At 45.0% G+C, this 13,114-nt stretch overlaps 1 protein-coding gene across 2 annotated transcripts; it reads left to right on the top strand.

Annotated features, from left to right (window-relative positions):
- The first annotated feature begins 1,105 nt into the window (after positions 1-1,105).
- On the top strand, positions 1,106-1,917 carry LOC6587653 (V-type proton ATPase subunit F). Of its 2 annotated transcripts, none has more exons than XM_026994424.1 (5): positions 1,106-1,159; positions 1,211-1,292; positions 1,357-1,562; positions 1,622-1,831; positions 1,890-1,917. In XM_026994424.1, exons 1-4 carry the CDS (start codon positions 1,106-1,108, stop codon positions 1,652-1,654), a joined length of 375 nt encoding a protein of 124 aa, XP_026850225.1. In that variant the 3' UTR covers positions 1,655-1,831; positions 1,890-1,917. The 2 variants fall into 2 exon arrangements, with proteins under 2 accessions (XP_026850225.1, XP_026850230.1); XM_026994429.1 differs by having other exon boundaries at positions 1,622-1,835; positions 1,890-1,905.
- Positions 1,918-13,114: the final 11,197 nt, after the last annotated feature.

Consider the following 13,114-nt stretch of genomic DNA (forward strand, 5'->3'; position numbering starts at 1 on the left):
AAATTGGTTATTGATATGTAAGCTGTAAACAATTAGAGCTGATTTGAAAAAATGTTAACTGAAGAATTGTTGGGTTCAAGTGGCAGCAGCCAGCCTGGCACCGGTTGTGTCGAAAGTTTGTACAACAATTAGCAACATTTAGGGACTGCTTTCCGGCCCTCTGCCACTTTGCCACTCTGTTGCCATGCAACTACGTAACGCAAATGAGTTAGCAGCAAAACAGCTAAAATGGAGAAATGGAAAGCAATTGTGGTGCACAAAACCGGCTTGAGCACTGGCTTCGGCCTAGGATATGGAGCGATTCACTTCGAAAGAGTGGAAACAGACAAAAGACAATAGGAGCAAAGGTGATCAATGCGTGGAATACGTCAAGACTGTAGGTGTGGGCTAAGCCCTTTTGGGCAGTTATCTAATCCAATTAGGAGCTGTCGCAGCATAAACTTTCAGGCGCAGCGCATTACATAAACTACACAAGAAGTGGGTGGTGTATTTGGGAGGTTTATGAGGTGGGGAACTGTTTGGACACTCAATTTTGTTGATGCTGTTGCCATTGTTTTCGATTAAGTTTTGAGCAGCAACTGACAAAAATTCGTTATAAAATTGCATTGCAGTGGACAGCGGTAGCGGCAGAGGCAAGAGCAACAAAGCAAACATTTCAAACAATTATAAAACTTGTTTTACGCTTGACAAAACAACAAACAGCAGCAGCAGAGGCAACAGAATGTGGCAGGGGCAGCGCCAGCGAAGTGCAGCCAGTGTTCTGCCATCAAATCCGGCGTAGCTGTCAAGTGCAGCTCGCATTGCCCCGAAAGTGTTCCGCTGCATCCTGCGTGCTGGCCAGTTTCTGCATGCCACTCGTTCGCAGATCTCAATTCTCTAAATTCTTTTCACTCAAACAATTATTTCGTCATCAGATATGTTTTATTCATACATACATACATATATGCGCTAGAACGGTTGGCCGGGAAAAGTCTGCTTTAAATACGGATAGTATGGAAAAATCGACTGTGAGTTTTAGTTTCCATATAGTAAGCGTTGGCAATCCCATCATTACCTTTCAGTGTCGTTGTAACAATTTATTTCCGTGCTAGAATTGAGCCTGAATATGTCGATAAATTCGGAAACATTTGGTAAGCTCATTGGCGTTATTGGCGATGAGGTAAGAGTAATACCATTTTCGAATAAATTCAACTAACCATATTTTCCAAAGGACACTTGTGTAGGCTTTCTGCTTGGTGGCATTGGAGAAGTCAGTGAGGATCGTGAACGGAATTTTTTCGTTGTGGAGAAGGGTAAGTCCCAGCAATGATAAATAGTCTATCAAACACAAACAAATCTATCCCTATCCTCAACCAGATACCACTGCTGCCCAGATTAATGCCTGCTTTAAGAAATTCCTAGAACGCCCCGACATAGGTATTATTTTGATCAATCAGGTGTATGCGGACATGATACGCCCCACAGTCGATGCCCATGTGGTGCCGGTGCCGACTGTGGTGGAGATTCCATCGAAACAGCATCCGTACGATGCCAGCAAGGACTCGGTTATGAAGAGGGCCTATGTAAGTTGAGTCTGCCTAAACGTCCATCTTCTTCCTCTATTTAGTGCCTACCGCCCTAGGGTATTATCAATCCGCCCAAGAGGCGCCACTAACGGCTCTACTTTGGCAATCAACTGTGGCTGTGGGAGAGCTTAATGAATGATTTGCATAGTTTTCAAAAGTATCTACAAAATGCCACTGCCAAACTGAGAAGTACCGAACAAAGCACGCTCACAAACGCCAATAAGGGCAGACGGAGAAATAAGAAAATAAAGCTTATAGATGTACGAGTATGTATGTGTGTATCTATGCGTACATCAGGCAACTTTTCAACTTTTGCGTTTTAAGGAAATTGCCAAAAAACTGCAGCAGCAACAATCTGAGACGGGAGGAAAACAACAAAAATGCCTTGCGCTTGCAACAAAATTGAAAACAGCAACCGCAACAACAACAACAACAATAACCAACACCAGGAGCAGGGGCAGGAGCAACAATAGAAGGAGCACAGCAGCAGCAACAGCAGCAGCAACAGCAACAGCCATAACAAAAGTAACAACAAAGTGAACGAAAACGATACAAATAAGCGCTGAAAATGCCAATACATGGCAAAAATGTGCAGGAAGAAACCCAAATAAAATAGAAGCCCAGCCAAACCCAAAACCAACCAAACAGAATGAGGAGCGAACCGAAATAAAAGAACGCATCGAAACAAAAAACAAAAATAGAATATAACAAAATAAAAACTCTTCAAAAGACAGTACACAATGATACAATTTACGTTGCCTGCTAGGGTCCGGGCTGGAGGGTAGGGGTAGACGAGTACTATGTCTTCTTATGGGGTGCCTGCTTAGCGCAACAAAAGCGTGCGAAAACAATATTTGAGCCAAGTATTTTGCGCCAACTTTTCGCACCAAGAAGTTAACGCCAAGAATGCATTCAAAAACTTCCAGCCTCGGCTTTAGTGACAAGTTTGTTCGCATTGCATCCCTGGTGGCTCCACAAAAGAGCAGCCTAAAAGCAGGCAGCTTTTGTGGGGTCACACTGCCGAAATCCGCCCAATACTGGGCAATAAAATTACCGAAATTTTAGAGCTACAAAAAACACACCATTTTTGTGAAATTTTGCAACAGCTGAAAATGGCTTAAATGGTTGAAATCACATGGATATACATACATATACAAAAAGGAAAGCTATATTTTATAGGTGGCTGTTTTGAGCCCTTTTTAACCCTTCATGTACCCAATATAGTACTGCCAGCAAGAGTGTTAATTGAGTATTAATAAACTCTTAGCTCAGTGATATTTAATGAGCCATGACATTTAGAAGCAACCAATTGGCTAGCTGTCAAATATCTGGCACAGGCTACGGATGTAGAATGCACGCCAGGCCAGTCAGGTTTTGACAACAAAATGGCGTTTTAGGTATAATTAGCTGCACATGCCATTTACGGGAACACGCCCCTGTCTTGCCCTGCCCTTCCAGTGGGGTGCACGCGGCGTATGCTTAATTGCATTACAGGAAATCTGCCAAACTCACTTGACTGTGAAACTCTAGGGGCTGTTCGAGCATCAGCTGCCAAAAGCATTCAGCAGATGGGCACCAAAGATTCCAATGAAACTTTTGCATCCACAGATATGTATATTGAAATGGATCACCTTTTTGCTGGTGAAGAGCTAAAATATAGATCAGTGTCCCTTACATTTGCGAGACTTATTAAGCACCGTTTTAATTAAAATTTAATTAAAATAAGAGTTAAGATGCGTTATCTACGTTTGGAGTACGCAATGATGGCACCATTGGCAAGAAGTAAGGCAAAGAAGTGAGACGAGTCGAGACCTCTTTCAGTCCAATGCAGAACTTTTGACACAGAGCGACAAGTTTTGCGCCTTTTTAGCAGTTTAGAGAGAAGAAAGAAAAACTAAATAAATAAGCGACTAACAGACTGACTGAAAAAAGACGAGGGAGAACTACAGACAGGACAGCATCAACTGCAGCGAAACTTTAGCGACGAGCAATGGGGAACATAAATAAATGAAATTATTCAAAAGTAGTTTGGAATTCTCGTGACAGCGCATAAAAACAAACAGCTGAATGCAATTTGGCTCATTCTAAGCCATGCGAGAAAGAAAAGTGAAAATAAAAGCAGCAACAGCAACAGAAGCATCAGACGATGACGAAGATATACCCAGAGTCAGAGTCAGAATGGGACTGAGACTGAGACTAAGAGGCAGCGGCAAAAGCAGAGGCAGAGGAAAGCTGAAACCGAGCATTTCCCTAGCCAGTGTAAATGAAATGCATAGACCCAAAAACGCATCGAGCAGCAACCAGAAAGCAACTCGAGAGATCCAGTGCAACTGAGACTGGCATAATTATAATTGGAAGTGGGAATGGGGAATGGAGAATGGAGAACTGAAAGCAGAGAGATAGGAGATTGGGGAGTACGGATGCAACACTTTTGGCAATTCAATTTCGGAAATGAAATCGAGACACATGCACCCAGTTAGTGGGCCGATGTTCAATGCATCCTCCTATCTGGTGGCCAAATTGAGCAGAAGATTCCAAGCAGAAATTAACAAATGGCATTGTTGGTCAGCAAATTAACAGACAACTGACGGCACTCGGCAGTCCAACTAACGTTGGCTGGCAATCGTAAAATTATTGCGTTTGAGAGTTGGTTAGTTCAATCAGTAAGTATTACGACGCATACCAAAGCACAGATACAGATAGTCGTACAGGAGGATACATAAAACGCCCGCACAGACAGGGCAGGGGGCAGACGGCAGGCACTTGACATCGGAAGCGGAAACTGTGGCAGCACCAGCGAGGAGGACTCGACGTGCTCGAAAACAAAGTTAATTAAATGATCTGATCTCCATTATTCCCAAAGAGCTAATCTCAATTACAAAATTGGAATGAACAGAACCAGTAGCTGGACGAGTGCTGGGACGGCGATAGAGCCAAGCCCTTAGGGACCTCAGCCGGTTCTGCACACGAATTGATGAAACTTGGCAAAAATGTAACTCGAATGTCAAAGAAAACGGGAAAAGTGAAATTGACAAACGAACGCGGGAAGATTAAAGTGCAGCAGAAACTAGCTGGAGGGATTCGGTCACTATTGTTGCGAGATTAGTTGGTTAGTTCAAGGAAAGGTGAGGCACCGCAATGCAATCGACACGGCACAAAGCGTTTCATTAACCATCGCAAATTGGCATAAATTTATTGAGAGGCATTCGGCTCGAACAGTGTGTGTGTGCGTGTGTATCCTTAATTTGCTTGTGGCACGTAGCATATGGTTAATACGTGTACGTACTAGTACGAGTACATACTCGTATGTATGTATGGCATCAGCCGAACTCAATTCTCCGAATCACTGGGCTAAACAAAATCATTGAAATTGCCATTGTCTGGGCATTGAGTGGATAAGCACACACGGCAGCATGAGCTATGCCATTGATATATGGATATTGGTCACTTTGCTGGTCCGCCCTGTCTCTGCCCCCGAGGGTTTCCATTGTGCGTTTGATTAGCCTTGGCTAGGGACAGAAGCAGACACAGAAGGAGAAACATAAACGGAGACAGCAACTGAAACTGGGACTGCGACTGGGACTGGGAGAGCGACAACTGTCTGGCGTATAGATTGGATTACTTGATTTGCCAACCAAGTGTCTAATTAATTACTTTGGATTTAAATTAACTCCCATTTTCATCGGCTGCAAACATCCAAGTCATTGGCAGTGGCAGTGGCAGTGGCACTCGCAGTAGCAATGGCTAGCACCGACTGCTTTGTTGGGGGCGGAGGCGTGGCAGCTGCATGTTGCGGGGTGGCCATCACTTTGCCTTATTTGTATTCAAAACACAGAAAGCCGTGTCAGTGTTTCAATTGATTGAATGAGTCTGGGCACTGCCCCTCAATCCAATACCTTCTCCGACTCCAGCCCCCATCTGGTGTACGAACTACACAGATGTCGAAAGATTAGAAGCCAGCGTAGTGTTCACCTTACTTTGACTTGGACTTGGGCTAATTGGAAGTGACAAATGGATGCTGGCCTTTGCTCTACCACATTTGCATTGGTACAAGTAAACGATGTTGATCGATGAAAGGCATCGCCCATTGAGTCTGGAAGGATTTAAGAGCTTTGGGAGGACTAATTTTAAAGCTCAAATAATACATATACACATTAATTTGGCATTGCATTGGGAGGGTTCCCGCAACGGAAACCACTAATTTTGCCTAGAATTCTGGCTGGCTTCACCACACCAATACCATTTCTAACTATCAAAACTATTCTTTTGTTGTCGCCAACGCGCCACAGCGGCAGTGGCAAGAGCCACAAAAGCTACAGCAATAAACCGCAACACATTTTCGGGGCTACTTCATATGCATAACAAATGAATAACTTTCGTATTATTCCAAAGCCAGAGCTGCAATAGCAATCCGAACCGAAAAAAACAACGTCGGCACAGATAAACAATTGAAATGATAAAAAAATAACAGCAAATGAATATTTAAATATGTGTATGTATAGAGGATAAAGGATAAAAGATTCGAAAGTATAGTTTATTCAAATAACAATTGCCAGATACTTATTTATCCAAAATAAAAGGCGGAAGCGAAACTTTCTGGCTTTGGGCTTTGTCGACGACTGCACGGCGCAGCGCAGCACAACGAAGGCTACAAAATGTGTAAAAATTTGTATAAAAATGCCAGAACAAACTGTGGCACACACCCACATGCCCCATTCCACGGTAAGTGCAACAATAAAATGCCTGCGAAGCGCTGACTTGGGTCTGGGGTCTGGGTGTGGGGTTTGCCATCATTTTGGGGTAATGCAAAATTACGTTATAACGGCATAAATTTAAATAAATGCCGGTCTCAGGATTTTTATGCATTTTTACCGCATAACAAATACTTTTGTTGCCCTGCCTCTACCACCTACATTTCTCTCTAATGTGGCTTTGCAAGGCCCCGTGCCACACGCCCCAAACACCCGCACACACTCCAGGAATCCATAGGCGGCTGCGACTGCGGCTGCGGCTGTGGATGTGGCTGCTGCAGTCAGCTAGTGAAATTTCCTTCCGTTTTCGCTAGGAAGCGAAATGCTTTCATTGGCATGCCAGAGACTCTGTCTATGTGTGTGTGGGTGTTGGTGTGGATGTGGGATTGAATGTGAATCCCATGGCTGTTATTTGTATGCCCCTAAAATTATGCAAAGTAATCCTGTCTGCCGCTGCCCCTGGCGCTGCTGCTGCTGCTGCGGCTCCCACTACTTCCACTACTCGTTGCCGTTGCCGTTGCCGTTGCCGAGCGCAATCCGCGCCGATATTTGCAATTGTTAACGTAATAAGCGGTTTTAAGTGCGAGCTGCACCTGTCCAGGCAGGCCCTTCGTCTTTGCCTCGCGTCTGTTGCATGAGCAAATATTTGGCCACCTTAAGCGGCACACTGTCGCTTCGGTCGCTTCGGTGGCCGTGCAGTGCAGTGCTGAAAAAAGTCGGCCAATTAAATGGGCAGCCACAAGCGACGCTGCCGCCTCGCAGCTGGAACTGCAGCGCTTCTGGAGGGATTCCTTACAGTGTAGCATTTCAGTATTGCCATGCCGCATGCCACATCCTCCTCTCCTCCCGGATGTGGCTGCGCCATGCTTTTCGGTTTACGTAGTAAATTAACTTCCGTTTTATTTGTAAGATTTCCTTTCGCTTTGCTCGTCGTTCGTTTGCCTTTTTTGCCGGCTGGCCTTGCCCCGTCCTGCTACCTTGTGCTTTTGTTCCACTATTTGGGTTATGCTTGGTCTGAGTCGGGTCGCGTCTGAGTCGTGGCTGGGACTGGGAATGGGACTGGGACTGGGGCAGGGTCTGCTTTTGTATATTTTTAAGCGCTTTTTCATTCAATTTACAAAATTGAAGTGGGAATTGAGAAATAAATTCCGTTTCGTTGTGTTTCGCCTCTGCATTCGACTCCTGCTACTGCTCTGAATCCTGCTCCCCAGTTTGACTCTCCGTTGCACTGAATGACTGTGCAACTACGAGCCCTGGCTTTGCGTGTTGGCGCACGACTGCAACGGATGTGGCTGGCACCCGACTCCAGCTCCAACCCACCTAGAAACGCCTCGACCAGACGAAATTAGGTGAAATGCAAACGTTTAACTTAATGAACTAATTGAGGCGGCAAGTGAAGGTCGGCACAGCACAAGTCGGAGTTGGAGTTGGAGTCGGAATCGGAGCCAGGGCCCAGCCCTCACCGGAAACGCGGGCATTTAAATGCTGCATAAAGCGCATTTCCGCTTGCTGTCCTGCCATGCCATGTCTCTCTATCTCTTTCTCGGCCTCCGTATCTTCCTGCTCTAAATTTAGCTGCACTTGAAAATGCCGCGGCCAGCAAGATAAATAGCTGCCGTCGCAGTAAATCTCATGCAAATTTTTTCGTCTGACATTTATGCATAGCATGGCCGCTGACTAGGGCGGTACATGGGTGGCACAGTGGCACTGGTTACTGGTGGATGCTCAATGGGTTAACACTAAACCAATGCCAAGCGAGATCTTTGCGTCGCCTTGGTAATGTGATTGGCTTATCAAGCTTCAGCGTACAATCTACTTCTCCATTCAACCAGACAATCGTGTAGCCCACTCATTTGGCCACTCATCTGTGTATTCATATGGCAGTTACCAGAGCCAGAGCTGCCATCTACTTATCACAAGTGATGCTCTGCTCAGCATCTTGGATGCTTGGCCTTTTTGTGCGTCCGTCCAGTTAGAGCCACCATCCACCATAGTGGCTCTTCTCCTCCACTGCTTCAAGTATTTTCAATTTGTATTAAAAGGTTTTCGGAGGTGAAGGAGCTTTACATATGCGTTAAAGTGAGGAAAGAAGGATATGAGAAGAGAGCAAGTAAAACGAACCTGCTCCTCGTTTTCGACATCATCGTCCAATTTGTGTTGATAATTTCACGGTTTGTTGACAACTCAGGGGGACTCAGGTGTGTGTGTGTGTGTGTGTGTGTGTATGTGTGTCGCTAGGGGTCTGTCTGACCCTCCTGACTCCCTCCTGAAGCGAGTAATGCTCTTGAATGCCCTATCCCTCTGTCCCTCACGCTCAGTGCCCCTGCATTGTCATGGAATTTACATGCACTACTGATTGCCACTAAGCCAAAACTACATGAAGACGAACACAGAAGAAGGGAGAGAGACAGAGAGAGATATGTATGGAGAGAGAAAGGCAGATGGACCTCCCTTTGATTCAAACATTTGAGTTTTGTATCAAATGATTGCCTTGTCAATTGGTTTATGGTTCAATGTGCTGGCAAATCTATTTAGGCCGCTTTTACCAGGCACTGTCGAGCTCCGTTTGGTTACGTTTAACAAGGACATGGGCACAGGTAGGATAGCAGATCCTAGGGATTACAGTTAAAGAGTTCTCCTCTGGAATTAGCAAACGTTTATAGAGTGTGATTTTGTGGGCCCTTTGCATTTAGGGCCAGGCTCCTTTCTGATAGACCCTACAACATGCATCCCACTTGGCCCCATCTCGTTACACTTGTTCAGCAGTCACTTAACTCTGTCGCTGCCTGACGCTATCCGGCATATCTCATTACAAGCGCAACATTTTTATTTAAGCCGATTGAGTGATTCATTGTAGTTTATTTCATTTAAATCGTTTGTCTGACACAAGCTCAGTGCAGTAAAGCAAAGAGTAAAAAATGAATGAAAATCGGGAAAAAGAATGAAGGAAAACCCAGCACACCAACAGTCAAGCCAACAAAAAATCGGGCATTTTACAATGCAATTTTCAGTTGCCAATAGCATACACATACGCAGTGTTGCCCGCGGCCAGAGGCTAGTCCAGAACAGACCCGAACAGAACAGACCGTAGCAGACAGTTGCCTCTCCAATACGCTTAAAACCTGGAAATCGGAAAACAACGATGTTGCATGCGACGTCAATGTCGCCCGCCGTTACCTATGTACATATATTACACTCTATTACGGGGAGTATATTTTCTACCCTCCAGAGAGTATGCATCAGTTTTAAACGCTGACTTTTCGTAAAAGCTAAACTTCGCTTCGTCGTTTCATTTATTACTAATAACAGTTTTTGAATTTTGTTCTAAATTGGTAATTATTCTACAAATATCCGCTTTCGAGTGCTAAGTATTGAATGGGTCTGTAGTCGCCTCGTCACTACCGCTTTCACACTCATTGGAGTCTCCTTTTCGATCTCTTGTGTATTGACTTCATTTTAAATTGGCGGTTAAATCGGTTTGAAATTGTCACGCAATCACATCAACGCACACACACACTCTGCCAGTCGGTCGCAGAGAGTTCCAGACAAGCATACATCAACACAGATACACAACAAAGACAGAGGCAGAGGCAGACAGTCGGTCTGGCAGTCGTTCGGTAGGCATCAGTCAGCCACGCCACAGTCTCGGCCTGAGTGAACCTCAGATTCGGAATCAGTTTCCGCCTGGAAATGTTTTTAGTGATTTCACTTCGCGTTGCATACTTTCGCGCGCACTCTCAACGTCGACGACGACAGCGACAGCGACAGCGACGTCAACGGCAGCCGCACTCGGCGCAATCAACGCAACGAGGCATTAATTTGTTGTACACTGTACACTGTACCACTGTGCTGTGTGACATAATTGGGTGACAGTGCGGCAAAATAAAAACGAAATAAATAAAAATACGAAATACGAAAAACACTGCTGGCCGGTACTTGTAGCTGTACGCTTCTAGAACTCCTTCTCCCTTCCTATTTTCCATCCGCTGCGTGCGTCTGGCTCCAGCTTCCAATTTCAGTTTCCAGGTGGCAGATGGCAGGTGTCAGGCCGGGATTGCTCTTTTCTGGCACAGCTCAGAGTGGCATGGCATTCAAGTTTATTAGCCTATGAAAAATTTGTTAGATTTGCGCTTTTCCTTTGAGGTTGCATTCAAATTTTAATTAATGCCGTCCCGTCTCTGTCTCTCCATGCCTCTAGCTGTGCAGCTGCTTCAGCTTTGGGGTGCAACTGTGCAACTGTTGAAGGTTCTGGAGCGAGAATTCGATTTGGCTGAGGTACGTGCATATCCTCAGCTCTGGCCCAGACTGGTGGGCCCCCCCAACCAGTTTAGTATAGTGCGACGCCCTTGGGTCAGCCTCATGGCCTGTGGTTTTCGAATTTATTTCGAGTTTGTTTCGTTTATGGTACGAAAGGAACGATGAAAAAACGGACAAACTGTAGACGCAGAGCTTTTTTCACTTCATCTTTTTTAATTTTCCTCTTCCCCTCGGCGCCCGTCTGGGCAGGAGAGAGAGAGAGAGCCTTCCGGAAATGAGCAAAGTTGCCTCGTACACTTTGGCAAGGTAATTACGGCTTCCCATGCACCGCGCAATGGGTGGGTGGCACAGTCAGTGGCAGCAAGTTCAGATTTATCTCATTTGTGCAGCAGATGCAAATGTGTGGTGCACTAATTTGAACAATTTACGACAGCAGCACCAACCACAGTGGCAGCTCCAGTTAAGACCTCCGTGGGCCACCCTGGCAGTCATTGAAACTCAATTTAAAATTGAATTACACATCACAGGAAGACATTTCATTGCACACAATTAATTCGTATGCAACAAATTCGCTTTATGTGTACTTACAATTTGAATTAAATGCAGACCTCGAATTCACTGAAGTTGCTCTCTGCCTGCATTCGCCTTTCATGAAAAATATTGAGATTAATTGTACAACCTTTTCAGAGCAAGTCAGGCAGGAGAAAGTATGGAAATTTTGTATTATGGAGAAATATGTGGAACTCTTATGAAAAAGAGCATCTAGCTCGACATTACATATGTATGTTGGTCATATATGTATATATGTATGTATATATATATATGTGGCACTTACTAACGCACTTAGTGCAAACCATGGGTGTAAATATTTATATTTGTTTATTGTTGAAAATTGGAATTCCAACAAAAGAGCGTCTAGAGGCAATGGCTATGCCATCCACTATTTATGCGGTCTGACCAGCCGAGGGAGTACTGTGGGTAGGCGTAGGCATGAGGGTACTTAGCGTGGAAACAATAGCCAATAAACTGCATCGCAAACTAATTGAAAACGTTGTAAAACAAAATTCGTTGCCCACACAATGCAGACCAATAAATGACCGTTCAAATGCATTACCAACAACAATTGAATTTTATACACTTAATATTTTCAACTCGTCCGGACTCTGAATCGAGCGACAGACGGGTGAGAGGTCGGTGTCGGTCTGCGGCCCAGAGTGTGAGCTTGAAGGCTGTGAGTGCGGTTGGCAGAGCCCTTAAGAGCCACAATGCGCACAGAAATGCAACGGAAAAAAGAACATCAAACAATGAACGGCCAGTCACAAAAGCGACATTGAAGAGAAAATTAAAAATTAATAACTTGCCTCTGCCTCTCTTTTTGTTACACATAATAAATAAATTATTGAAATTCCGCAATTACACAAGATAAAGCCAATAGGATTCGCGATACGAATTTGTGCTACCTAGGGATCGGGAAAATTCTCCCAAAAAGGATCGCATTTCGAAATTGCAGAAAGGAATATCGATTCGAAAAAGCGCTGATTAATATCCGATTAATGTGATATACTATCCCCCTGGTCTGGCATACCCTGCAATTCCATGCGAAAGGTGTTGTCCACCAACTTTGTCGTTGGTTGAACGGAAACAGGCAGAATATTTTAATTGTTGCCACGTTTATTGATTTAAAATGGCGAGTGCGAAAGATGAAAAATGCGAACAGAATACCTATTATTATTTTTATGGCATTGCCATGCTAAGCAGGGCCGGCAGCAATAGCGCGGGCGGAAACGGAAGTGGCGAACGCCGTTCGTGATGGACACATCGGGTGATCAGTGCAGCCCGGGCAACGCTTATCGCTTCCACTTCCACTTCCACACCCACATCCCCCATTCCCCATTGAGCTCTTGTAATTGTTTAACCACACACTTGCGCCCCTTTTTGCGCTACACGTTATGGAAGCGGCAGAGCAGCAAAATAAAGAGGCATGGCAGAATGGCAGGAACAACAAGAACAGCCGTGGCCGATACAACATAACATTGTAATGATGATAACAATAATTACAACAATTACAAGAGCAAACAACAACTGCACCGAAACATCGACAGCCTCCGCACTTGTTCCATCAGAGGCGCAACAATTGAAAATTCAATTAAAAGTCTTTATTAAAATAAAATGCAACACGAACTGGCAACGGCAACGCGGCCCCTGGCCGGGGTCCTTGTCTGGGACAGAGACGGGGCCAGGGGCCTGGGACAGCGTCTGCACCATGCCGATGTCCACCCTCGCCACCCTCTCTACCCGCGCCATCCCTTTTTGTTGGCTGCTACACTTCGCGGTCGCACCCTTTGTATCCGTCGATTGCCACCTGCTGCGGCCCCATTCAACGCTCCCTTTGGACAGACCGATCTGCGGCTTTTTGCGAATCTGTAGCGTTGCAAAGTTAATTTGGGGTTTTCCGTTGTTAAGCAGTTGTTGCTGTTGTTGCTACGGTCTGGTCGCAAGTGATTTTAATTAATTTAAATGCGAATTAAAGCGAATCAACCG

The sequence above is a fragment of the Drosophila persimilis genome, unplaced genomic scaffold (assembly GCF_003286085.1).
Source record: "Drosophila persimilis strain 14011-0111.01,24,50 unplaced genomic scaffold, DperRS2 tig00000000-arrow-pilon, whole genome shotgun sequence".
NCBI lineage: Eukaryota > Metazoa > Arthropoda > Insecta > Diptera > Drosophilidae > Drosophila > Drosophila persimilis.